This window comes from Plectropomus leopardus, chromosome 16 (genome assembly GCF_008729295.1).
Source record: "Plectropomus leopardus isolate mb chromosome 16, YSFRI_Pleo_2.0, whole genome shotgun sequence".
Lineage (NCBI taxonomy): Eukaryota > Metazoa > Chordata > Actinopteri > Perciformes > Serranidae > Plectropomus > Plectropomus leopardus.
The window spans coordinates 13,505,045-13,532,043 of NC_056478.1; the positions used below are offsets into that span (position 1 = coordinate 13,505,045).

The following is a 26,999-nucleotide window of genomic DNA, read 5'->3' on the forward strand; positions in this document are numbered from 1 at the left end:
GAAGCAAAATTGAAACATGTATAATCTCATTACAAGAAGCAACTAATCATTGGTTACTTTTACAACTGAATATTTTCAAGAGGATACAGTCGACTCAAGTTAGCTTAAAAGTTACCCAAAAACCAAACACACTGCTCCTTAACAAGAATCTGAGGACATTTTCAAAATGTATAAACTCCTTTTTTTTGGTTGACATTCTAAATATAGAAACATTTATTAGTATTACAAACATACCACCTGTGTGAAAAACAAGGGATGGCTTAACAGTATTACAAACTTTGAGAACTTGTACAAGTACTGTGTTTTCATTACAATGACACAGCAAACTCAGAAAACATGAGAAATACCAACACGGCATGGAAAGCATTTATTACATCCCATGCTCGTAAAATGTTGTTCTCGGGGTTATGATCGAGTGTAAACTGAATAAACAACATCGCCATCATCTACAATCACGCTAACCTGTATCAGCTACATCATAAAAAAAACCCAAAAGCAGGGATGTTAACAACTTTGATTGGCACATTATATCCATATATCATACAGCGCAAGTCTTCAGCAGAATCTCAGTTTAATGATAATAGCTCTGTGCACATCTGGCAACACATAACAAGTAATAGTCAACCAACTTACTGCACATTTCTTGTTAATTAATCTCTTTGTGATATTTAAATTGCGATGAGGTCAAATGAGAGAAAGTGGAGGTGAAAGTAATTAATGAAAAAAAGCTTTTCGATGCAGCTGCTTCACAGACCTGTACATGTGCAGCGGAGAGGAGCAGAGCTAATCAAAACTGACGTGAAATACACTTCCTCTGAGCCAGTTTGGTTGTATCTTACAGTGCAAATATATACACACATAATTGTTTCCGGTAGACCACTTAATTGCACCGCCATTATGAGAACCACAGCTACATCCTTTATTATGATTCTCCGTAATTCATCAGAATTTGGCATGAGAGCTGACTAGTTTTGGCACTCCTCTCGGTTTTTACATTTTACAGGCAGGCTTTGTGCGATGACAGCCCTTCAGAAATTGAAGCACTCATGGATGATTCCTGCTGTTTTTCTACTTATAATTCAGATTAACCCCTTACTTATAAAAGCAGAATAATCAATACAAGTAAGCAAATGGCAGAGCAAAAGTAAATGCTAAAAATTATAATAAAACAATTTTTATCTGTATATGTTTTTGTGTGTGTGTGTGTGTGTGTGTGTGTGTGTAAATGCATGTGTATGTGTCAGCGCCTTATTTTGCTCTCACAGTGTCGAGGAGCTGTGTGCAAAGTCTTGGAGGATGTTTGAGGTGTAGACTGAGCTTGGAGGGCTGGAGTCGCTGACAGACTCCCCCGAATACACAGAGTCTCTGAAGGGGGAGGGAGGCGACAGAGTGAGGGAATCCTCCAGAGCTGGCTTGTTTGGAGTTAAATCCTCGCCTTCCCCGTCCTCCCCCTCCCCCTCCTCCTTGGCATCATAAATGTAGCTGTGCAAGAGGTCTAGCGCCTCGTCCTCAGACCCTTCCTCTTCAAACGCCCCTACTTGTGGGGTCAAAGGGAGCTGAGAGGGGGTCAAGCTCAAAGGCTCGTTGGCAGCGATTGCCTCCTTGGCGGTGTGGTCGTTCAGTGCGGGGACGTAGGAGCTGTGTGTGTCTACCACAGCCCCCTGCAAGCGCTCTGTTGTGGTGCAGCCCATCATGTGAGAGGGCATAAAAGAAGTCGGCTTATCTAAATTCGACTCCAACCCTTGCATCTGTCCGGAGCAAGTCGGAGTCCAGAGGGGGCGCTGCGAGTCGCCCTCGTCGTCCTCCTCGGCCAGGTTGTACAGAGGCTTAGCGCCACGTGGTTCTTGGGGGAGATGGGGATCTGTGCCAAGGTCGCAGGTGGAGGGCTCACAACTGTGGGGGTCGGGGGTGTTAGTTAGGGGCCTGATGACCGCCGTCTGATTCAAGCCGGCTTCCTGTTTCCTCACATGCACAGACAGTCTGTGCCACACATTCCCCCCCCCTCGGAGGGTGTCTTGCACCTGATTCAGACCATGACACAGACTTGCCATTAGAACTATGAACGAGATAAAGACCCAAGTTACTATCACAGGGAAGTGGGAGGTGGGAGCAGAAAAACAACATCAACATAGCAGCAACATAACACAAACAGAGCAGCAGCATTTCAACATTTCTGATGCATGTTAAAATACTTCTTAACCACATGACTTTGACATTAACAGCTTTGCTGAGGGGTTCACTCATGAGCTCAGAGGAGCGTTACATTTATCGACTGTGGCACTTCACAAACATAGTGAGTCATAATGTGCTGCAGACAGCATTATGATCTTCAAATTGCTTCAGACATTGAGCTTACAGAATTAGGAGCCACCCAGCTCATTTCCTCCTGTCTTAACTATTTGCTAAAATGGGGCACATGCATTCAGAATCAGTATTTCACTTAGTGCCTGAACTGGCCTGAAGACGACACAGAGTTTAGTGCAGAATGAGCTAGGACTGGCTCTAATGTGATTAGTTAGAGAGGTGGGGAGGGGAGGGGCGTTCATGCTGAGAAAAGTTAAATGTGAGGTTAATTCAGGATAAACCCAAAGCAGCAGGGTGGCAGATTTCTTTCATGGAGGGCTGCAGTGTCAAAAAACACTTTTGCCGTTGGCAGCTCAGGAGTGACAGGATCACGGGGGCAAGTGATTCCTTTCATTCATCACATACTTTAACCAACCAGGTAAGCTTTGTTGTTAAATACAAAACAACTCGATGAGCTCAAGCTGAGAGCCAACCAAATTATGAATGATTCCTCACTACACTCTTTTCTTATTCACTCATCAAAACAACCCTAAGTCAGTGCAATAGTTAAAATAGAATTAACAGTTTCCACACAACCCTCTACACTGATGGCACCTCTATGTCGTGCAAAGGAATGTGGATAACGAGGGCAAACACTTTGCAACTGCCCAAAACATTATCTTTAGGAGAAACATGCTGCATCTTCAGAAATGATGCCAATTCAAAAACACACATGAAAATCCTCCAAAAAATTACAAAGGAAATGCACTGTAAATGGAAAACGTACTGCAGAAAACCAAAAACAAATACATTTACAGCAAACAAGCTGCAAATACAGAAACAACGCAAAGTCAAAAACAAATAAACCCTAAGAGCAAATGCAAAGAAGACTCGGTCTTCATGGGATATGTAACAAATAAACGCTTAAGAATGACATATTTGTTTTGGCTTTCTGCAGCATGTTTTTTTTCATTTGCAACTTTTTTCCGTTATTGTATTTATCTTGGATTTTTGTGTGTGTTTTTGAGTTGACATCGTTTCTGCAGCTGAAGCACAAATCTCCTTATGAAAATATTTGGGCCATTGTAGCATGTTTGCACAAAAGTGTGTAGAAATGATTTCAGCTTTAAACTTTCAGAGAAACTGGTTTTCTTGATGATCATTTTACAACCATCTAGCTGGTGAGTGTCTAAATCTCTCCTCTGCTTATATATAATAATAAAATATTTCTCATTTGACAGTGCAGCTCTCCAGGAAAGGAGACCGTGACCACCATGCCAAAACATTTGCCAGCCTTGACACTTTGCAGACAGTTTGCTGCTACTTTAGAGGGTTAGACAATTAGAAAGGCTGCATAGCAAGGGTGAGAGACAACACGTAAACAAATTGGGATCACTCTCATACTGCCCCACTCCTTACTTTAGACACCTGTCCATGTGTCACTGCTGTGGATCTCAAAAAAGTTATATGCAAGTCTTATATGTAGTTTAGATGTCTGAAATCTACACTTTAAAAATCACTAACACATAAGCATTGGCTATTAGCTTTAAAACAATAACAGCAAAATGTTCCGCCCTGAGTTTTCTGTTCAGTTTGGCTAAATTTCCTTGATAATATTTCATGCCCCTCAGGGGGAGGGGGATGTGTCATATAAATCAGTGTTCACTGCTTTCTGTTTATAAATCACTGTATAGACTGGGTTACTGGAAATTACACTATGAACATCAAGCAAAAACACCGTTATTAGAAAATAAGCCAGTAAAAATCACATTTTCACTCGAGGTATTCCACTTGCCAGAACACAGAGTTTACCTGCCCTGGGCAAAAATGTCGAGCCCCGTGACAGGAAAAAAATACTTTGGTGGAAAACACAACATTACCAGGCAGAGTGTGGCCATTTAGCCAATTTATAGATAACTTGCAAATTTCTTTCTCCCATTGACCAACGGATTGGTTGAGGAGTAGGTAGAATTTCAGTCAACCAAGACTTTCTTTGGTTTATTGTAGCCCTAAAAAGATCATCTTTGGAAAACTCACTGTACCATTTGAGTGTTTAGGCATCTTAGAATTTTGTCTCTAACCAGATAAAATCTAGAGATGAACAACATCAAAAGGTCACTCACTTGGCATTGCCAGACCCAGGCTTCTTCCGGCGGAACATATTCAGGAAGCTGTTGCTCCCGCATTGAGCCGACTTCCCATCTCCAACGTGCATTCGCACCACATCAGATGTGGTGAAGGCGCTTCGGACGTTCCTTTCTGGTTTGGCAATGATAATGTACATCTTAGGTGTGAACATGCACCCCAGTGCCACTGTTACACTCAGGCTGACGGAGAAGGATGTGGTTATGATCTTGTAGTTTGAGCCAAAGTAGATGGGCACAAAGGCCAACCAGATGATGCAGGTAGTGTACATTGTGAAGGCAATGTATTTAGCCTCGTTAAAATTGGCCGGGACGTTCCTCGTCTTGAAGGCATAGTAGGTGCAGCTCAGGATTAACAGCCCGTTGTAGCCCAGCGGCGCCACCATACCTACATTGCTAGTATTACAGATGAGGTAGACCTCGCGTATGCTTGGGTAGGACTTGACGGGCTCAGGAGGCTCCAGAATGATGAGTGTGATCTCCAAAGTTAGCTGCACACTGATCAGCATAAAGGCAATGACCACTTGGGCCCAGGCGCTCATGAAACGGGGCTTCCTGGTGCAGATCTTCTTCTTGCTGCCCGCCAGGATGCGGGCGATGCGGTTAGTTTTGGTCACCAGGGCGGAGTAGCACATGGCCGATGAGAGTCCCACCAGGAGTCGCTGCAGGTAGCAGGAAGCTACTGTAGGACGGGCGATTAAGGTGAATGGACAAATGTAGCCCATAAATATACCTGCTAAGATGATATAACAGAGTTCCCTGCTGGAGGACTTAACCACAGGCGTGTCACGGTACTGGATGAACACGAAGGTGACAAAGGAGGTGATCAGTATGCCCACGCAGGAGAAAACCACTGCCACTATGGATTCTACATCCGCCCAGTCGAGATACTTCAGAGGCAGCGGCTGGCAGCCTGGAAAGAACAAAGGAAATGCCAGGGTTAAACTTTTGTTAGCACTACACATAAACTGTACAATAAAGATGGATGAGATGACAGCTCCCCAAAAGTGAAGCAAAAACATCTCGACCAGCCCCTGATGGCTGGCAGCAAAAAAGGTCATTAACCCTGCCCCTTTTATGTTACTGGATGGACAGCCTATTCTCACGCCGAACTCTTCAAATACAGCCACTTTGTCTGTGATGTCTATGACAACACCAATGCAGAGAGGCCCCTTTCTATGCAGTATGATACATGTCGGGTGTGTCACTTTTAGAGTGGGAGGGCAACACCCCATTTTGTCAATTACCGCCGTGTTGTCACTGGATGTCGGCATTAGATACAAATTCACCAAGGTTCCTTTTGAGGTGGTGTGATATAACTGGATATAACTGTAAATTGACATGCTGTCCCCGGAGCATCCAAAACTGATGCAGAAGGGTACCTAACGCAGCATATTTAGGCATGAAGGTCCAATTAAAAGCAGTATTATTTAAGAGTTGGGATGAGAATGTGTTTGGACGGAACATAGACCAAACTAAAAAATCAAAGTACACACTAGGACAATTTATGTTGTTTAAGGTAGTTATTGTAAGTTTAAGTGATAAGTTTGGTTTCAGTCAGTTATTTGATGCTATGAAAAAGGGGGGGGGGGGGGTCATGATTGACAGCTGTGCCTGCCAACTGGTGTGTTTTGGCAGTTAGTTGGTTGGGTGTATGGGCGGGAGCTTGATACCCTGCAGATCACAATTTCACAGACTATCTCCAAATGACGTCACCAGTGCGAGATGCGGGATGTTTTTTGGCTTCATTTTCGTGTTATAGGTTTTCCATCTTTACAGTCTATGGCACCATAATAGTTTTTTTGTGAATTAAATGTTCACTAAAGCAGGTGAAAAAAAACCAAACAAAAACAAATGAGCAGACAGTAGAGAGGAGAGCAACACAAATTTCAGTGAAGTCAGGTGTTTTTCAGGGATCAGAGTCCTCCATGATGGACTAAAATTGTTCAGTAATTTGCATGTGTCAAAGCTCAAGTTCTGTCAGATGGCCCTCTCATTTTCTTTTTATGCAGACACGTGGGTATGTGTGTCAACTCTGTCATGATGCACTAGTTGCCATCCAACATCCAAAGCAAGTTTATACAGCTTAATGGGAGAAAACTGACATCCCTAGACTTCCCCAGCTTAACACTCCATAAATTACATGCTGCTGCTAATAGCATTACAGTCACTGCCATCACAGGCAAGGCTACGCACAGAGAAGCCCACTTCTGGTCCGCATTGCTAACTCCCAATATGTCAAATCATGAGAAATCTAAAAATTTTAAAATAACTTGTTGCCTCAGGAGGCTTAGATAAAAATTTGAAAGGTAATAATGTGAATATGGCGGTGTAAAGCACCAGTATATTGAAGCACTTCTGCAAAAGCCCACTGTGGCACACTTGAGGGAAAAGTGTCTGAAGCACACTGCGGTGAACTGTTGCTGTTTTTCTTTTGACCACCCACGACCACCCGGCTTAGTTTGCCGAGGCATCAGCCAAAAACTGCATGCAAGCGGACAAGAGTGGCAAAGATGAAATGCTCTTATCTGTATCTGTTCTTACACAATCCTCAAAAATCCCTCTAAAACCTATGCTGTCATATCTAAGCTGGGAGGACCTTTGAATAATTCAGAAACAAAGCTCTCACTCTTGTGCTGTACAAGGTCTCTGGGCAAATCCACATCAACTTCAAAGAGAAGCAGGCAACAAAATTAAATTTTGTTAATAAATAAAGGTAGCCTTTAAAAAAAAATCCTGCCTTAAAAGAACAAATAAGTGAACATATGGACAGTACAGCCTCCCTCTATGAATAGGCTACCAACTCTATTAGTATTTTCCAGATAGGGACATGTAATGAGAGTGAATGGAGAATTTCTTCCTCGACAGACTGCTGAAATATATTCCCAAGCCTCTCATGGCAGTAATAGGATTTTACACCTGGGAACTGAGAGCTGCTCTCAACTCTATAAATCGCTGTCAAAACAACCACTGGGTCACAACAAGGCAAAAAGCAGTGAGGAGGGAAGGAGCAGCTTGGAGGTGGGGAGAGCTAAGAGAGAAGGGTCAGAGGACCTGGATGATGAAAAGCATCAGCGAAAGGAGGTGTCAGGGTGTGAAGTGTGAACAGCTTTATGGGGGAAGGAGGACTTTTGTGAGTGCAAAATGGTTTGCAAGAAAGGGTTTGTGCTGTTTCAGTGAGATTGGTGTTATAAGATATATATGACCTGACTGGGCCTGATAACCACTTATATTGTCCCAGAAATAATTGTGATACACAGTACTATTGTCATCTGGAGACTATTTTATGCCACTGATATAAAATATTAGATATGATTTATAATGGGGCGCTGGGTGGCTCAGTTGGTAGAGGAAGCACCCTATGTACTGAGGCTGTGTCCTCGCTGCAGCGGCCGTGGGTTCAAATCCAGCCTTGGCCCTTTGCTGCATGTTTTGTTATTGTTGTGGTATTGTACATGGTAAATATATAATTTGTTCATTCAACATTAGGTTGTGTTGTTAATGTGCTAACTGGCTAACTAGCATCTTGAAGCTGTCCTGCTAGTCTTTAGGCTTTCTTTTTTTGATTTCCTCTCACACAGGCGCAGAACATACATGCTACTTGGCTGTTGGTTGTAGTCTTTGTGGTGTGCTCAAGTGCAAGTTTTCTCCAAAAGTTCAGCTGCAGGCTACCGGTAAGCTACACTGTGTCATCGCTGAAGTGTTTACATTTCTTTAGACTTGTGCGAGTAGGCAGGGTGGGGAGACAAAAAAAAAGGGGAAGAATCGCTGCGCCCAAGTCTTATAATGTTTCATAAAACCATGCTGTTTACTTTGGCATCACGTTGGCTAAAATGTTGGTCATCTTGTTATGTAAACAAACACAATGAGCAATATTGAGAAAATGATCGAGGTCATGCCCATAAATCCTACAGTAAGTCAGTTAAATAATCTACATGACAGGTCTTGACCTGAGCAGGCAAAAAGTAAGTTAGCTGGGAGCTAATATATGAAATGGGTGAAATAATGAGTAAGGGTTGGTTTAGGGATAGTAAATGAGCATTAATGAACATTGTTCTTAAAATCAAGAGTTAACTGGCTCAGTTTGTCCAGTTTTGTCTCTCCTACCTTCCAGGTCGTCATCAGGCCACCATCCCAGCTCACACGCCTTGCAGGTAAACTCATCCTGGACATATTCATTGTCCTTGCATGTGGTGCAGATCCAACAGCAGCTCACCTCGCCCTTCCTAATCACCTGCACGCAGAGAGGCCGGATATCAACCATGAGGGGGTCACCGACATCTTAGTAAGCAGTCACAACACTGATCAAACTGTGACAAGAAGCACATCACACCACAAAGCAACCCAAATACATTATCAGCATCAAGGGGATATCAAAGAACAGGATATGTTTGTGCAGTTTTTTTTTTCTTCTTGAGCCCCAGACATACTGTTTATAAAACAAGGCCAGTTGCTTTTAAATTCTGCTCCCAGAGAAGCTGTAACCAGCACTGTGATATGTAAAGCAGGGTGATAAGTGGGGCAGGAAACAAAGCAGATAGAGGGGGAAGCGTGAGCAGCCAGGAGAGAGGATGCACCCTCCCTCAGGGCGACTTAGTGTATAGCTCGACTGAAAACAATCGGATCAAGATGAGGCAAATCAGGGCATTTCTACAAACTGTGCTCAATACCAGATTTTATTATTACCATTCAAAACTAGCTTTCTTCTCAGCTCAGGGTGGAAGGCCCATATATAATTTTTTTTACCAAAGGGAAACTTGCATTTTTCAACCTGGAGCTAATTCTCCCATGTTTTTGTGTCAAAGTGACTAATGGAGACAACAAATTTTGAAGTTGGTTCAGTATTGAGATAGCATCCTGCAATGTGATCTTTACACGCAATCATCAGGCCCCCAGGAATTGTGCCATTCTCAGATGCAACATTTACATAGAAGCCAACAGTGGAATTACACCATCCGGGTCCGTCACATGATGCCACGGATCCAGAAGACTTTTTCTCATTGACTTATATCTGGAAAGAGATGTCTGTAAATTTAAAAACCCCAGTAAACAACTCATTTCACTATCTAGATTTAAGCCATCCAGTTTGATAACATATGGAAAGTGTAAAAGAACAGCAAGATTACATTTTTTAAATCGCCATTCAAGCTAGCAAAGTGCTGAAGTGATGTCAGTGTCTCCACCAGCGGAAGTTACCCGCTCAGGCAAACTTGGCCACGCCCTACTGCCTTGTGTCTCTAATGTGCAAGCCTAATGGGCCCATAGATCAGGGTATTCTATACTCGGAAAAATAGCTTTTTTTTTTTTTTTGCTTCATGTATCAATGAGCAGCTCTCATTGAAATGAATGGGGCCCTGCCTCCATGGCTGAATCCAGACTCTCTTAGTACATCTATGGTTATTATGCACTGCCAATTTACATCTGTTAAAAATGCTTCTTTTTGGCACTGTCAGGCTCAGATAGTTATAATAAGTGTCTTACAACATTCCAGAAAAAAAACTAGGGCTGTACCCGACGCAGAATTTTGCTATTAGAATTTGGCTGTTCAATACAAATATTTGTTGATCTGTTTTGTTGATCGGCAGGAAAATCAAGGGTGGGCACATTAGTTGAAGAGAGTTGCACCAGGTGGTTTGTTATAGTCTGGAAAGTGTAGGTTTCAGAACAAGACTTTCCTTGAGGAAGACTTGCTTACACACTAACAGAAGGGCCAGATTAGTGCAAGGTGAGAAAAAACCATTCAGTATCTCTGTAGGGTCTTTTCTGTAATGCTGTAAAGACACTTCATATTACAATCTCTAAGTGGCAAAAAAGCACTTTTAATGATCAAAAAATGATAGTGTACAATTGCCCTTAGGGATTACTGCCAATTGCAGCTGTAACAGTCTCTCTTTATATTAGATTAATTTTAAAAAATTATCATCTCTTGATATTTTTGTGTCACTTAGACACAAAAATGTGAGAAATTAGATTCCAGTTTGAAAAATCACTGAAACTTGAAAAATAAAGTTTCCCATTAACCTTGCACAAACATAAACTATGTGTGTGATATCATTTAGACCAAGGAGACTTGAAATAAGTTACTGTAAGAAGCACAATTAGTAATTAGGTAACTGTAAAAAGCAAGCACAGCCTGATTGTTCAATTACAACCTTTTCCAGTCATATTTTATCAGAATAAGAAAACATGTGCTAGTAAATTCTTCCCTCCTTCATGAAGCCTCTTACATAATAACTAATTGATGAAGCGAGATGCCAAAATGTAGGACAGAGTAGCATCCCCAAAGTTTATGTGCCAGCTGAGGATGTACTGGATGGTTACCAAAGAGAACAAATAGGAAACATTGAGATTCATAGCAAAAATGGTGCATCACATCCAAGCAGTGACACAGTTACCAGTATAAAAAAAATGATTTGAGAGCACAGGGGAAATGCCATCTCTGTCTTAACTGATTGCACTCTGTGTGCTTATTTTTAGCCATGCTAGTAGTGTGGATCTAGGGATGGCAATGTTGGTTGGTCAGCAGCTCTCACACTTTAGTCCAAACAGAAAAAACATGACCATGAACAATTTTTGGACGGATTGCCATCAAATTTTTTCACAGATATTAATGTCCCCCTCAGGATTATTTGTATTAACTTTGGTCATTTCTTAACCCCTTGAAACCTGATCAAATTGGCTTGATTTCTTTCAAAAACATGGATAGAAGGTAATGTTCAACTGACCAAGTAATGAAACAAAAATGTTCAAGAAATAAGCTACAAGAAAATTACCTCAAGCAAAAAAAAAAAAAAATAGAATAGAATAAAATAAATAAAAACAAACAAGGAAATAAACTCAAAAAAACATTAGTTGTTCATGCCTTTTAAAAAAAAAAAAAAAAAAAACTTTTTTAGTTTTTCTTTAAGAAATCAACTAATACTCATGTTTAAAAGATTTCAAAGCTTTTGAAAGGTGGCTGAGCACAGCATAAAAAAGCAATTAGGTTTATTAGGTCTATTTAGGTTTCAAAGGAATAAATGGCAAATTTAACATTTTGGGAAATACGCTTTCTCGTTTTAATGCCACGATTTAGTTGAGAAGATTGCTACAACTGAAACCATCACCAGCAGCAGGTTGCAATTCAGGAGATGCACCATGCTGCCTTTTTTAATTGAATCTTGCCTAAATCAGATAAACTGATCTGTACATTAAAATCTGAATAAAACTTGGAAACGAAAAAAGCCCTCAGGGACTGGTCACACAGAGGCAGAGATCTATGTGGGTACATTTGACCCTCAGAAAGAGGAGAAATCACAGGGAGTACCACCAACTAGTCTAAGAGCTTCATCTAGATGATGGTTGATTCAAGGCCTATTTTAGAATGAGTCTGGGACACTTTGAAAAACTTAGCTCAATGCTGTAACCTATCACTACTTGTTATTGCCACCACAGAAGGCCCGCCTCTAACTTGAAATTCTGCAATTAATCGTTTGACAGGCCTAATTTCTACAAAACAGTAGAGTTAATCCCACATTCATTCGGCTCTCTGCTGCTCCGTCCGAGTGCCTGATTACGCTCTGCTGCTCCCAGAGTATGGTGTTCATCAATACTCATCAGAATGAGTATTTTTTTAACCCACTCAAGATTCAACTTTCAGCAATGTGCACCACATGTCATATGACAAGGAACAACCAATCAGCCAGATGCCAGATAACTTTTCTTTCTACTGTAAAAATCATTCTATGATATATATGGAGGACAACTTGATTATTTTAGTGCAGGGCCATCCAGAGATTTATATCTCCTTCAGAGACTATATTTTGGGACTATTACATGCTTAAAAAAACAACACCTGGAAGAAAATCAACTCTACACTCAGGATTTCTGTAAGTAGGCTATGATACAGTGCTGGTTGTGGTCGCTAAGCAACCTCAGATGTAATGTGCCTCCTTGCCCTTGAGAGTTGGCACAGAGTTGGCACAAGAGTAGAGCCCAGCATACGACCTTGCGTTTGCCAGGCAGTTCAACATGCAGCATATATCCCGCTCAACAGAATCAAAGACACCTTGGAAAGAGCATTCTTCAAGTATCCCCACTTGCGTTGGAACTGATAAAGACCATGTACTGAAATCCATTGTGTGTCTGCCTGGATAAACTCATCTCGTTGCAAAATGAGCTATTTAGAGCTGAATCAATGTTAAATTAGCTCTGCTGGTATTTACTTTTAAACACTGGCAAAGTATTGAATTAGTACTTGTAGATAGTTTTGGACCTCCAGAGTCACACAGCAAACTCCCCACTGTTAACGACTATTGATTTTTCAGACATCAGGTTTTTCAGACTGAATGAACACTGGCTAGTTTATTTAACACTGGAGAATTTGAATCCCTACCTTTATCTGTCCTTTGGAGCAGGGCTCACTGCAGACTGAGCGGACCATGTCACTGCTGTTCATCCACAGCTTGTAGTCATCAATGCTCAGGATGCCCTCATGCCAGGAGCCCACGTTTATGTAGTCATAGCGGCCATCACCCACACCTTGCAGATTCATGATGTCATACCTGGATGGACAGAGGGAGGGGGACAGAGTAGAAGGGAGAAGAGTCCAAGATTAGAGAGTAAAAGTGAGGAGGGGGAGACATATAGGGAGGGGTAGAGGAGAGAGTGACAGGTAATTTAATGATAACAATTCGGCAGCTGAGCAAACCTTTTATCCAAAGTCACTTAAACAGCTTACAACCCTGTTAGTGTAACATCAAGAGCTCATGCCAGTGCACACTGTGGCCTCATCTTTATATCGAGCCGGGACGTGCTCCACCTGACCTCTAGTTGATGGAGGAATGACATGGCTGCGTTTTCCGACTGTCATAAGCTGTCTGTTGGACTGAGGAGAGATGAAAGTGGCTGCCACAGCGGACAATCCACTGAATCTGTTCCAGTCCAAACTAATTACATCCCTCTGTGCTCAAAATCGGTGCACACTTGTGTGCATGTACACGCGTGCTAATGAGTAGGAGAGTGTTAGACAGGAGAAATTCACAGATTACAGCTACGTTGATGGTATGAAATCCCTATTTTCATATTCCTGCCTTTTTTTATACTCTTACCACCTCCTCCACATCGTCTTACCTTCCTGGGGTGTCTCCGTTTTCATCAAAATAAATCTCCTCTCCTGAGACTCCTCTGAAGGACGTCTTCAGCAGGTAGTCCAGCAGCTTGCTGCCATCAATAGGATCCATAGCCTCACAGAGCCCTGGCTGCCCTGGGCACAACTCCTTGTGCATATCATGGAGGCCGTGAGCCATGGCATAGATGGCATTGATGACAAAGCCCATTTTACTATCCTGAACATAGTTTTCATGCAGACTCTCATTTCCTGTTAGAGGGGAAAAGAAGAATGCATCAAAAGGAAGAATATTTCACATTTTAACAACTGAAGTAAACTTTCTTTTTTGTTTGGTGCTGTATTCAAAATGAAGTTTATTGTAAGTTCAATCAGGGAAACTATCTTTAAACTACACATTCATTTCTTAGCTTCTCTAACCCCTTAAATTAAGGTCTAATTGCTAAAAGACCATACACATTTTATTGTGAATATCAATTAAATATTGGTTCACTTTTCATTAAGTCTCTCCTGATTGAACTGCAGTTACACTGGAACATTGTGTTTCCCACAATGCATGACTAAATTAGAGCCAGACATGGAGAATCTAATTCAAAACAGAACTTTTTTTTTTTTTTTTACCAGCAAAATATATTAGCATACAAGGAAATCACAACATGATGTCCAAAAGCTCAATAGAAAACAGATGAAGAGAACAATCATCGTCTGGGAAAATCCCAAGTTGTACTTCAACGCCAGTTCTCTAAAGGCACTGTCTCACAGTCAAACCCCAATGTTTAGGAGCATAAATAAACAAATAAAAGTACAGAATGTTACATTTTTTACGTCCTTGCATGAAAATAGTTACTAATTTAATGCTACCCTCAAAAGGGCTCATGTCAAAACAAGAGTCCGTACAAACATCCCACTCTTGTGGTATTCCAGGCTGCTCTCATGCACCGTTTGTGTGTTTTCTGACAGAAAGTAATGCACCAAAATTCATACATATCCAGCTTAATGATGAGCCAGTAATTTATGTAGAACCCACCAGAATTGGAAACTAACTTTTCTGTCTACCTGTAAAAGTGGCAGGTGGACAGAAAAAAAAATCTACTAACCACTCAATAGATTACCATTGTTTTTTTGGCTGGTGAGTGAAGCAAATCTAGCAGCTACTTGCATATTTTGCCAGCATTTGGCTGGTGGCTGGTGCTAATTTCCAACCCTGGAACCCACCCACCGAAATTGACTTGTTTAACTATTGGGATTCAATCCATTCGAGCCGATAAGAGCCATTAAATTAAATAACTTCATCCCCATTGAAGTTAGCGGAGCGCTAAAGCGAAAGTAGCCAGCTCGGTCAGCGGAAGCCTCCAGTACACTTGCTCTATGGGACCAGTGATGGGGAAGCAGCACAGATCCTCAAGGTAATTTCAGAACGCTGAAATAGAGCTGTTTTAGTTTCATGCACTACTGAGCAACTTTAGTAGGAATAAACAGAGTCCCAACCCCAACACTGTTTCCAGGTCTCTTAATACATCCATGAGGCCATAATGCCCATAATGTTGATGTTGCCTTATAGCGGTGTTCTCACAACGTTTGAGCAGCAAACATATCATGTGCACAACTTCCCGTGTCATAACCAGAGGCTCATGAGTTTGATTTTGAAGGCAGCATAAGACTTAATTTACATTTCTCTTTCCCCCCTTAGACAGTGCATTTAAAATATTGTTTACATCATATACATCAGCATGCACATACAGTAGAAGCCGTGGTCTTTTCAGGTGTTTCAGCCTTTTGGGGGAAAAGTGTGTGCAGGGTGAGCCATTCCTTTGTGCGGTTTTTCAGAGTGTAAGGCCATTTTCTTGTTATTCCCCATACAGTATAAACAAGCCCAGTGCTCCACAACAGAGTTTGACTAATGCAATCCTCACTCTGGCCAAGAGCCTGACGCTGCAAGCATAGAGACATCTCACAATTTTTCCTAAATTGAACTTTTAAGACATTACAGTGACTGTTGTGTAAGGAAAGCATCAGTCAAACTCTTCCTGTCTTGGACGAGTCAAATGCGAACAGAGTGCAGGTGCAATCCTGATCAAATTATCTCTGTAGTAGTGGCTGGAAAAATGCACTTACCACCTTGAAGGTCTTTGAAATAAAAGAGGCACATAAAAGTGTGATACAGAGAGAGCAGAGCTATTACTGTACTGCTCTTGGATAGTAACAGTCATCACACATACCACTAATTGATTTTATTTATTAGTTGATTAGAAGCATGCTGAGCAATTTAATTTAATGCAATTTTGAGTGGATTGTTCATTTGATTACTTTTTTTTTCATGATTGGATTTGTTGTGAGTAATTTTGAATTGTGATTTAAATGTTAATAACAAGCCGAGAACACAATTTACCATGATCACCTTTTGGGAGCAGAGGGAGGAGAGAATATGCAGGGAGAAAAACAGAGAAGAAAATACACAGGTTTTGTTATTATTCATGAGTTTTTTTGCACTCTGGTCAAATTTAACCCTCTACTCTCACTGATAGCAGATGATGTTGCTCCTATTCAACAATAAAAATATCAGTGTTTCTGTTCTTACGCACCAGAGCAGACTTTCTTGTAATTCTTGTTCTCCTGTGGGTGGCCTGCGAGACGACACTGGAAACGGTACTGCCAGAACTCAGAGAACCAGGGATTCCTGGTGTTGGTATCCAGACGCAGCTTCAGGTAGTAGTCATCAAAGGTCTTGACCACCTCTGACTGCAGCTTCATGGTGATTCCTCCCTCTGCTTCCTGCTCATAACCCTCCACAACCTCGTATCGGTCTGCCCATCCATCACTGCAGGAGCAAGAGGGAAAGAAGAAGAGGCTATAATGTAATGATCACAGGGGGACCAGTAAAATATTATGAGATCTATGTAAGAATAAAACATTGTCGTGATACCTAATAGTGATGATAAGCTGCACTTATTACTGTCCTTATATTGGATTTTTGGAATTAGAATTTATACTAAACTGCTGTTTCAGAGTGAAATGTCCACTACTCACAAGAGCGGCATCACTGACATGCCACAAATTTCATTTCACAATGCAAACAAAACAAGTTCCACTAATGTAGCTTCACTTTGAAGGAAATATTATCTATTCCACCTACAGTTTTTTCATCACAATGAGCTGCACATTTCTGTTTGTGAATGGTGACATGCTCATTGATCAATGTACTGATTGGGGACCCCCTAATAGCTTCCCCGAGGATGGACATTGTTTTGCTCGACACACTAGTGCACGCTTTGGCAAGCTCTGAGACCCTATAAGCCAATCAGGGCAAGTTCATATTTTATAAAGTGCTCACATGCGTGCACTTTTGTAAGAATACATCAATTTTATGTAACCCCTAATCCTCTGAAGGGTCACGGAGAGATTGGAGACAGTCCCAGTTGACACTGGGTGAGAGGTGGGGTACACCCAGGGCTGACAGATTTAGACAGAAAAACATTCACACTCACATTGACACCTAAGGCTGATTTAGAGTCACCGGTTAACCTAACCTGCATGTCTTTGGACTGTGGGAGGAAGCCAAAGAACCCGGAGAAAACCTACACCGACACAGAGAGAACATGCAAACTGCACATAAAAGTGCCCCAGTTGGCCAACGGCTGCTAACCACTGCTTTACCGCACACCTTAAAATTGTAAGAATGCAAAAAGTCTGAATTATTCTGGTTTGAGGAAAGGAGAAGTTTGACTTAAAGGCAAAGTATGGGTTAGTTTTATATCTTAAATATAGTCAAACTAGAGTGAATAATAAACACATACAAAATGAGATTATTTGACACATGTTAAGTATCAAGATATACAGAATAACTATTCTTTTTTTTCTATTATTTGTATATTTGGTGTCACACCTATAAACAAAGTAATTGATAGTCACATATGGTCATCTATTTTTGAAAGACACTACTTTTATGTCAGAAAATACCCCCCCCCCCCCCCCCCCATTAAACATAGGCAGCAGTTACACAAAAGGCAATACTGCTTCTCTGTGAGCTAATCTCATGTGTGGTATGTCTAGGTTCAGATGGAGACTAAAGTTTCGATCAAACAACAGCAAACAATAACAGAACATCAGTGCATGAAGTCAAGCTCTCTACGTCAAGTGTTGCTTTCTTTTAAATAATAAACTTCCCCTACAAGTGGGTAGACTACAGCCTCTACTCTTGTATGGAGTTAAAATTAGTGTGGCAGCACTGGTTGGAGACTTATTTCAAGTCCACTACAACAATACTCAATGTAAGAGGATGGAAATCTCACCATTAGTGCCTCAACTGTAATTGTAGGCTTTACACAATCCCTTCAGCTTGCTTGTTTGTTTGCTTGTGTAACCCTCTGTTCAAGAATTTCTAGCCTACCAAGCCAATTTGGACACACAGCTGGCCAGTGGAAAGAGAAATGGAAAACACCAGTGAAGGGGAAACTGAGAAATACATTAACAAACAGCACCACTCTGAGCTCTGCTCCTTCTCTAAGTGTAAGTCGGTGTGGAGTTTCTGGCTGTATTTTATTCCGTGTCTCTGTCTCTAATGTGGGCTCCGGGCTACTGCCTTGAAATACCTGTGCTATTGACAGCTAGACACCAATTAGGTATGACTCACCATGGAACCAATTACCTTGCACACATGGGATGTTCTGGGTGATGGATAAGGACGTGTGTGTGTGTTCTTGTGTGTGTGCAGGTCAACGTCTGTGACCTTTATGTCTACAATTAGCGTCCGTCAGGAAAAGGAGAAAACTTTAAATTCAATGTGATTAAGCTGGTATATACCCTCTCAAGCAAAAAGACATATGGAATCCTACATATACTGGGCTGCAGAGAGACAACCAGTATGAAAATTATTCTGAAAATAGATCCCATGTCACCCAGAAGTTGTTGAAGCTGAAGCTGAAGCTGACACTGACATGCGTCTCTCTAATCCTACACATCGAAATTTAATGGCTGGTGCTGCTTCATATTTTGCGTACTGTCAGTATTTCTGTCTGGCTTTACTACCATAACTGTGACACCTAGCACTGAGGCCACTGGTTCCTACTGAAGACAAAGATCTTTAAACAGCTGGGCACAAGGTTTGGGCAGCACTTCATTCTACTAATGCAACCCATGCAAACTTTTCGTCTCTATTGTTCTTATGATAGCAATTTGGCTCTACATTGTGGGTTTTTTTGGGGCTTTTTTGCACAGTTCCAGAGCCAGCTGGATGGTTGTAGCATGTGGGATGCAGCTAAGAGAGTACATGCTTTGCATCTTTGCAGAAATGCATTTGTAACAGAGTAGATTTTAAATCAATATTCAGATTTGCAGTTCACGTTGATAAAGGTGTGCTTAGTCTAACTGATGAAAATGTGATGACTTCTTTTTTAATAAATGGTTTTCAGGAAGACAAGCTAGTATCTATTAAATTATACATGCATACTCAAGCAAAAATCAGAGATATGAGCAACTATTTTATAATGTATTTCAATTTAGTGTTGTAACGGTATGTATGTATGTAGCATTGATATCTGATACTGTATGTTGTAATTCTATGTTATCTTGATGTAAACATTTACCTTTTTGTCTTTTTTTTTACCTTATCGTATGTAGACTTGATATTTTCGCTTTTTTTCTTCTTTTTCTTTACTAAAAGCCGTACTTGGAACGAGAGTTGGAAACTAGCAATAGCTATAGTCTCTTTATGTGAAACATCAGTTACTACAGCCTGTTTGTTAAAGGGGGAAGTTGTACTATGCTGATTGGCATTGTCCCTTTCAAATTAACTATGTACACAAAAAATACTCCCACTGTGTACAACTACTACTTAAAGACAAAGACAATGTTGGGTAATGGTGAGAGGAAAAAGTCATTCAGTTAAGGTCCAGATCACAACAGAACCTATACGCTCTTTGAGTAAGGACATCTGCCTGTTGTGTCTCTTAAAATGTGTATATTTGAAAAGAAAAAACTTAACTGAGTCATCCTTTTCACTGAACTAATTGAGTTTAGAGTCAGAAACACGTGAATTTCATTCTTGCGAGTCACATTTTCTTAATTAGCTCAATGTGAATATTGTCTCTGTCCCCCCGCTCTCTTTCAGTACATGCAGCAGAGATAGCGACACACACACACACAAACACCACTGTATAGGTTTGTGTGCATACATCTTCCAAGTTTATCATACATGTACTTTACCTGACAGGGTAACTGCATTTCATATGGTCTATTCAATAAAACTCAGTGTTTAACATATTTGTTCTAACACAACTGATCGATTTTTAGATAAAGCGAGAGAGAGAAAAGCAGGGAGAAGTGCTGTTCACTACTCAACATGAATAATGCATGAGGCATTGAAGACATGCTTGGCTGTTTCTCACAGTGGAGTTTGTGATGAAGTAAAATGACATTCTCTCTTTTCACTCTCCTCTCACAGGACCGCGCTGTCTGGCACAACTCCAAACAGCTCATCAAAACTCTCGGGCCATCAGAGATATGCCTAATGGGACAAAATCTGATTTAATGTCACCTCAATGTTGCGCAGCTTCGCAGTGCATATTGGAAGGCCCATTATTATATAACCTGAGTCAGATTTACCAGAGGAACACCTGTTTAAGCAGATTAAAGGGTCAGTGCTCTCCAAGTATATTATTAGCTTTGCAGTTGTTGTAGTGAAGACAGTATAGGTCAAGCTGTTGAAGGAAGACAGAAATATAAAAGAGAACAGACCTCTAATAAAATCAAAATCAATAAATATTTCTTTATATTACTTTTAAATGGACAGTTCCCCCGCAAATCAAAAATACACATTTGTCCTCTTACCTATGGTGCTATTAATAAATCTAGTTTGTTTTGTTGTGAGTTGCCAAGTCTTGGCGATATCAGCCATAGAGATGCCTGTCCTCTCTCCAATATAATGGAACTGGACAGCATTCGACTTGTGGTGCTTAAAGTACCAAAATCCATTTAAAAAATTCAAAAGCAATGTTTCTATTCAGAAAACATTACCTGGCTACTCAAGATAATTCACAGACCTTGATATGAGCAGTTTCATCCAGGAATTATTTTCTTTTTATTGAACTACACCTAGCATATTTGAGCAGAAGGAAGTGTGCATCTACATGTTGACAAGGGGCTCGTCCTTGTGACAGTGGGAGACGAAAATGTAAATGTCATCCTTGGCTGAGCTTTTATGTTAGTTCAGTGGTGCTAGATGACCTAGCAGTAGATGCACACTTTCTTTTGTGCAGTGCTACAGTTGGTGGGTGTAGTTCGGTTATAAAAAAAAACAAAAAACAAACCCAGTTCCTACATGAGATTGCTCACCACATGTGCTGTGGATTATCTTGAGTAACCGGGTCATGATTTCTGGAAAGAGACATTGCTGTCAAACTGTTCCTGTAAAGTGAGAAGGCTGAGGTCTATGACACAAGGCAACACACTGTTACTTTTGGCAACAATAAGGAAAAGTTTCAAAATTCCAAACACTAAGTCTTTAAATATTTTTGGTTAATCCAACAACTATCATGCCTAAAAGACAAATAGGTCATTTGTCACAGTCTTCCAGCATATAAATCAGTGCCCTCAGATGACCGTTGCAAAAGCTATTCACCTGCTCAATCTGATCTGACAACAAAAAACATGAAAAACTAAACAAAAAAAATGTTTTCATAGTTCAAAGACACCAACTTTGGCTGCCAGTAGGTACTGAAAAATTAATGGTGGCGTTGAGAGTCCAGGTTACTTTGCAAAATAATAATCAGTATAGACAGTATAAACTGAATGTAATTCCTCTTTTACCCTCAACTTTCCAGCTACAATAAATGAACCAATTAAGTCAGTATTTAACTCTGCAAGTAAAGTCAGCAGGATGCTCTTCCTCTGATGCCACATGCTTATAATGGGACGTGTGTATTTTGATGATTTACTGAGACTTGATGATGTGCAGCATTGTTTAGAGGAGCACAGCATGAACACAGCTGGATAATTTATAGAGTAGTATACAACAGTGAGTAGAGTGAGAGCTCCCCCGACTCTCCCGGATGATCTAGTTCCAGTTTGATAGCACATTTGTATATTTATGAAGCCATGAATTAATTGGCAGGGCAGAGATTTAATCACATGCGCTGTTTCCCCTGGAGGATGAATGGGAAGAGTTACTTTAAAAAGAGGAAAGGGAGGATAGGAGAGTCAAGAGTTTCCTAATTGCTGTGCGCGAGTGTTGAAATAAAAGTTCAGGTAGTTAATAGAAAAACTTTTAATCTGACTGTCAATCACAGAGCACTAAAACGACAAACCAGCTAATTACTAGAATTACATTGTTCTTAAAAATAAAATCAGGATTTAAATCCTTGTCTCTTTTTGTGGCGCACTGTCTGTAGATTTCATTTTCAGAGGTGGTTAATAATTGGTGCGTTGAGGTATCAGCACTCTTAACGTTTCAGGCTAAAAACTTATTTAACTCTTCTGATGTCTTTCATAAGCTTTGAATACAGATCCTTTTGAAAATAATGAGTTGTTACTCATTTTCACTGTTTCCCAGGATGATTTTTGTCACAAAATGGATTTGTGAAAATTCTGAGGTGTTAATAATGACAGCTAAGAAAAGTGGTCCAACTTAACAGTGAAATTTGAGATGTTTTTTAGTGTAACTGGCAGCAACTATTGGCTTACAACTAACTCAAAAGAATCTGAATAGATTAAAATTCAACATGAACTCCTCACAACCAAAATTTGATGCACATTTATTACTTGGACCACCATGACTACACAAGGAGGAGTTACAACCACACAAGGACCAGCGCTTATCCGCAAACCACAAATTCATTACATTTGTATGTTTCATACCCATCCTCAATGTTTCTTAAGTTACGTCACATTTTAATTTGTCTTTTTTTCGTTTTCTTTTTTCCTAGACGACACTGCTATTCCTGCCGGGATAGTGGCAGAAAAAGCATTTTTTTTGTTTACCGAGTATCGTTGCTTTTCGTGCCAGGACTAAGCCCCCCAAACTGGGTATTTTAACCCAAAACATGACCTTTGTGTGACCACAACTAAGTGTTTTTTGTGAATAAACCTAACCATAAATTGCCCAGTGTTTTTGAAACGTAGAGTTTGCAGACAGGTACAGCATTATTTTAGTGTGTTGTGTTGACTGACAAATGAGATGCACACTTTATAAGCAAGCCTCATTTAGACAGCAGGCGGAGGCCATTTTCACCATTACTATCAATGAATACTGTATTCAGTTTGGTTGTATGATCAACAATGTATCATATGTTAAAAGATGAAAAGAAGGAGGACAGCTGTCAAATGTTGTGAAGTAAACACACAATATTTCCCTCAGAAATGAAAGTGGAACAGGACAGAAATAAGAAGAGCATAAAATGAAAATACTCTATAAAGAAAAAGTGCCAGAATATTGTACTAAATTACAGCACTTAAGTTAATGTTTAGCTATTTTCCACCACTGCTTTCTTTAATTTCACACAACAGCAGCTCTAAGGTGTGATTTTTGTTTTCCGTTCTACATTCATTTATCTCTATGCAGATCCCACCACATTCTTAATTAATTTAAAACTGCTCTGGCAGTGGAAGAAATATTCATACAGGGATTTCTCTCCACAGCTGAGCACTGATGCTCCATCTCCAAAACTCTCTCTGCCGTTATCACTCTCCCTCCCCACTCTGCCATTCTCCTCCATTTCTCTTATTTCTGCAACTCCGCACAGTTAAAGCAGGAGTGATGGTGGCTTGTTAGCTAGATGGCGGCGGCAGCATGACTCTCTTGAGGTGACACAGAGGACCCTGGGTGAGCCAGGGAGCCTTTAAAAGCCCATCCAAGCTGCTTTTACTAATTCATCATGCCCTAGTTTGAGTTGGGAGATCAGTCTCCTCTACATTGACAGGGAACACTGCTGGGAGAAAATCCTTTTTGCTTTTTAGCACCAAGGGACATCAGTTCACTTCTAAACTCCATGACAAAGTCTCTGCATTAAGATCTTATTATCGGTTGGTCAGTTTAATAGAAAAATCATTGCATAAGGTTTGTGTGAACGCTGCTGCTCAGGGCCTCCTACATTTTTAAAATGCTTGGCATTTTGATTGCTCATTATTGCAATAATTACAACTACTGGTGATCCATTTAAGTTTCACTAACATCCAAATTCTTACTGACAAATATGTCTTGTTTTTAGAGTAATAAAAAAATCATTTAGTCTGTAAAATATTAGAGAGTTATGAGAAATGAAAAGCTGTTGTAGTCTGCTCTCTGAATTTTGTAAGCTCCCAAAAACATAATATAAAATGAACAACATTTTGTCCTGCAAGGCCGGAACAAAGCAGATTAAACTAGAGACCATCTTGCCATGGGATCACTGCAGACGCAATACAGTGATCCATGACTTCAAACGAATGTGAGCCAGGAGCGTAGATTAGGTGGGCATTGGCCCCTTATCTACTTCCTACCTTCCCTCTCCTGACCCTCATGCTCTACTTACACACCTGTCTTTGACGTCAGCCTTCATTTTGATCTCAACAACACATCTGTAAAGTTTCGGGACTGCATTTTCCACATTCGCAAAGCTATCATGTCGACAAAATCTCTCTACAGACAGACAGACATATAAATATGTGTCAAAGCACACAACAACATTTTACCATGATAATACACACAAGCAAACTCACAACTTGAAAACAATACCAGCCATCAAAACATTTAACCCCCATATTCAAGTACATGCATGAAACTACTCAAGTACTCGCGAAAAAACACCCCAACATCTAATGTCAGAACAGGAATGTAACTCGGCTGACAATATATGACAACATAAATCAAGTGCATTTTAAAATTCGCATATTGAGCAACCAGGCCTCAGTTAGCCTAAACTGAAAGTTAACATGAGAAAATCTGCAAACGTTCTGTTTCTGCCATTAACGTTATGTTATAGGTTAAACACAGCACTGAAGGACTGTCTCCGAGCTGCTCTCGTCCAAGTCAGTTCACCATTTGCCGGTTAGCACGAGCTAACACAACAGCAGCTGCTAACATCCCACACCGAACTGTTTAATGGTCTCAAAACAACTCAAACTGACACTTAAACAGCTCAACTCTGTCTTTTAACCTGCTAATGACTGTTAGGTAACGTTAGTCATATGATGCTAACAGTTAGGACTGTTGCAAGGTGGCACTGAAAGAAGTAATACAACACGACAATAAAACAAGCTCTACAATAAAATAAGATTTTACCCATTTTAAATAGTAAAATGAAATTAAAAGTTATGTTCACATGCAATAGGGGTGTTGACAAGTACTCTATATGTTGAACAAATACTGGCATCCAGATGAGTACTTGATGCATCATCAAATTTTTGGAAGCTTGTAAAATTCAGGGTCCTTGCATGCTGCTCCAACTGTAGTTTGACGTGCACACTATCATTATTTTACATATTATATTAGCACCACAAGATAATGCTTGTTTTCTCTGGCCATCTGTCCAACACCTGTGGTTATTCAATTTAGAATAATGTAAAACTGAAAAAAGGAAGAAATCCTCTTTCAATCACTATTGTTTTAATTGCAGTGTTCTATTGTTTCAGATTATGACTGATTTGTTGTTTTCCGAGTGTTTGTGGTTCAAGTTTTGCGCACCTTCATTCACTATTCTCTCTGTGTTTACATGGGATATTCACACACGCTGCTCCAATATTAGCTGTCTGAACAAGAAAGCATTTTAATTTTCTGCAAATCAGGATGTGACAACTATGTCCAGATGCAAAGCCAGTGTGCTATTTTTGATCACTCCAATGTCATTCACCCATCCCCTCACACAAGGGAACACAAGGCATCAATTGGAAAGAGAGAGATGTCCTTGACAATGTGTGGCTGCTTTCAATTAACATCAGAGGCGTGTTATAAATATTCAGATGCAGCTCATTGTGCTCCCTTGCTCACTGGAACACAAACAGATGCAATCACGAGCCCAGACTCAACTTGAATATAGTTTCCAGAGCCACATGTGTGTGCAAGTAACGCAAGCAGGGCTCCATTACTGAATGAATGTAGACAGTGGCTGCTTATCTTATAATTACAATCTTTGTTGCTGTTGTTGCTGGGAGGAATTTTTCAGATGTCAGCCATATTTCCCAAGAAGAGACTATTGTGTTTGGAGCCCTGCTGACAGACTGAATGACAGATCTGCAGTGAGACGATCACACCAACCCCGTCATAAGCCCAAACAAAATCTCCATGGTGACTGTACCACAAGCTGCACACAAGTCCTTTACTTCCAGCAGTACAGTAAATCCCTGTTAACAAAAATTATATTGAGCTTGATTCCTGCGTGACGTGCCCCAGTAAACTCTCACTAAACTTGCATGAAGATTGCTTTAGTGCAAAGGGTCAAAAGGACAGAATCATGTCTCACAGAGAGAAAAACGTAAAGATGGAGGCTCTGCACTCCTCCTCTGCTTTTTTGTCTCAGTCCCAGCGCATCCCCCTCCACCTCCTACCACACTTTCTCTCTTGCTCTCTGAGTCTTTACATTCATAACTAATGCATCTATCGCTATTGTGCTCTCGCTGGAAGCCTAAAGAAAGAGAGATGTTTCTGGAGAGTGAGCCGAGCCAGAGAGAGCAACACACTGACGGTCTTGGGGATCATGGCACACACAAGATAATCCTGAAAGGGAAAAGAGAGGAACTGTAGATGATCAGAAAAACCCACCTGTGATTTTAGGCTAAACACAGCACAAAAGCTATCAGCTGAGGGTGTAGGTTTGGTTTAAACATGGTGGGGAGAGGGCACGTATGAAACTGGGGGTTTGGGGGTTCTCTGCAACAAAATTTTGAGCATTGAAAACTAAATTTGTTGCGTTTTGGTGAATATTTATGCACCAATTTGTGCATACATATTTGGTGATAATGTCTTGTTGTCAATATAAAAGTCATTTCAAGGTGTTTTTTGAGGGGAGAAATGCACACATTCTAAATACTGAGAACCCCAAAATCTGCATCTATGCAATCCGGTACCCCGTGTAGAGAGGCTATGTTATCCCAGCAGCCACTGTGGGTTTGATTCTGGCCTCAGCCCTTTGTTGCATGTCATCCCCTCTCTCTTCCCCCTTTCATCCTAAAGCTGTCCTATCTCCTTTTAAGGCAAAAAAGACAAAAACAATAAATAAAAAAAATAGAAGAAGGCATAAAGAAGGGACATTTTACAGGCCTATAAAGCACTATCTCTGTGTATAGAGGGCTGGTGTTTTATCTTTAAATATCCACCAAATCACAAAATGGAAATCATTTTCTGCCATTTTAAATTTCCTAAATCTAGTTATCCAAACAGTTTTCATAAATCTGAATGTGTCTCTGAATCAGAAGGATTTATGAAGGATGGATTAAACCAAAGCCCAGCAACAAAAATTCAGCCTTAACCCCTTGTACATCTACAATTCTGGATGAGAAAG

At 40.5% G+C, this 26,999-nt stretch overlaps 1 protein-coding gene across 1 annotated transcript in view; it reads right to left on the reverse strand.

The window, feature by feature from the left end:
- Positions 1-28: 28 nt before the first annotated feature.
- The window catches only part of grm1a (glutamate receptor, metabotropic 1a), a 45,225-nt gene continuing 18,254 nt past the window's right edge, over positions 29-26,999 (reverse strand). Inside the window, 8 exon segments of the mRNA XM_042503700.1 lie at positions 29-2,000; positions 2,002-2,056; positions 4,407-5,340; positions 8,535-8,661; positions 12,802-12,970; positions 13,539-13,785; positions 15,923-15,931; positions 16,116-16,351. Coding sequence (XP_042359634.1) covers positions 1,260-2,000; positions 2,002-2,056; positions 4,407-5,340; positions 8,535-8,661; positions 12,802-12,970; positions 13,539-13,785; positions 15,923-15,931; positions 16,116-16,351 — 2,518 coding nt within the window. The 3' untranslated portion in view covers positions 29-1,259.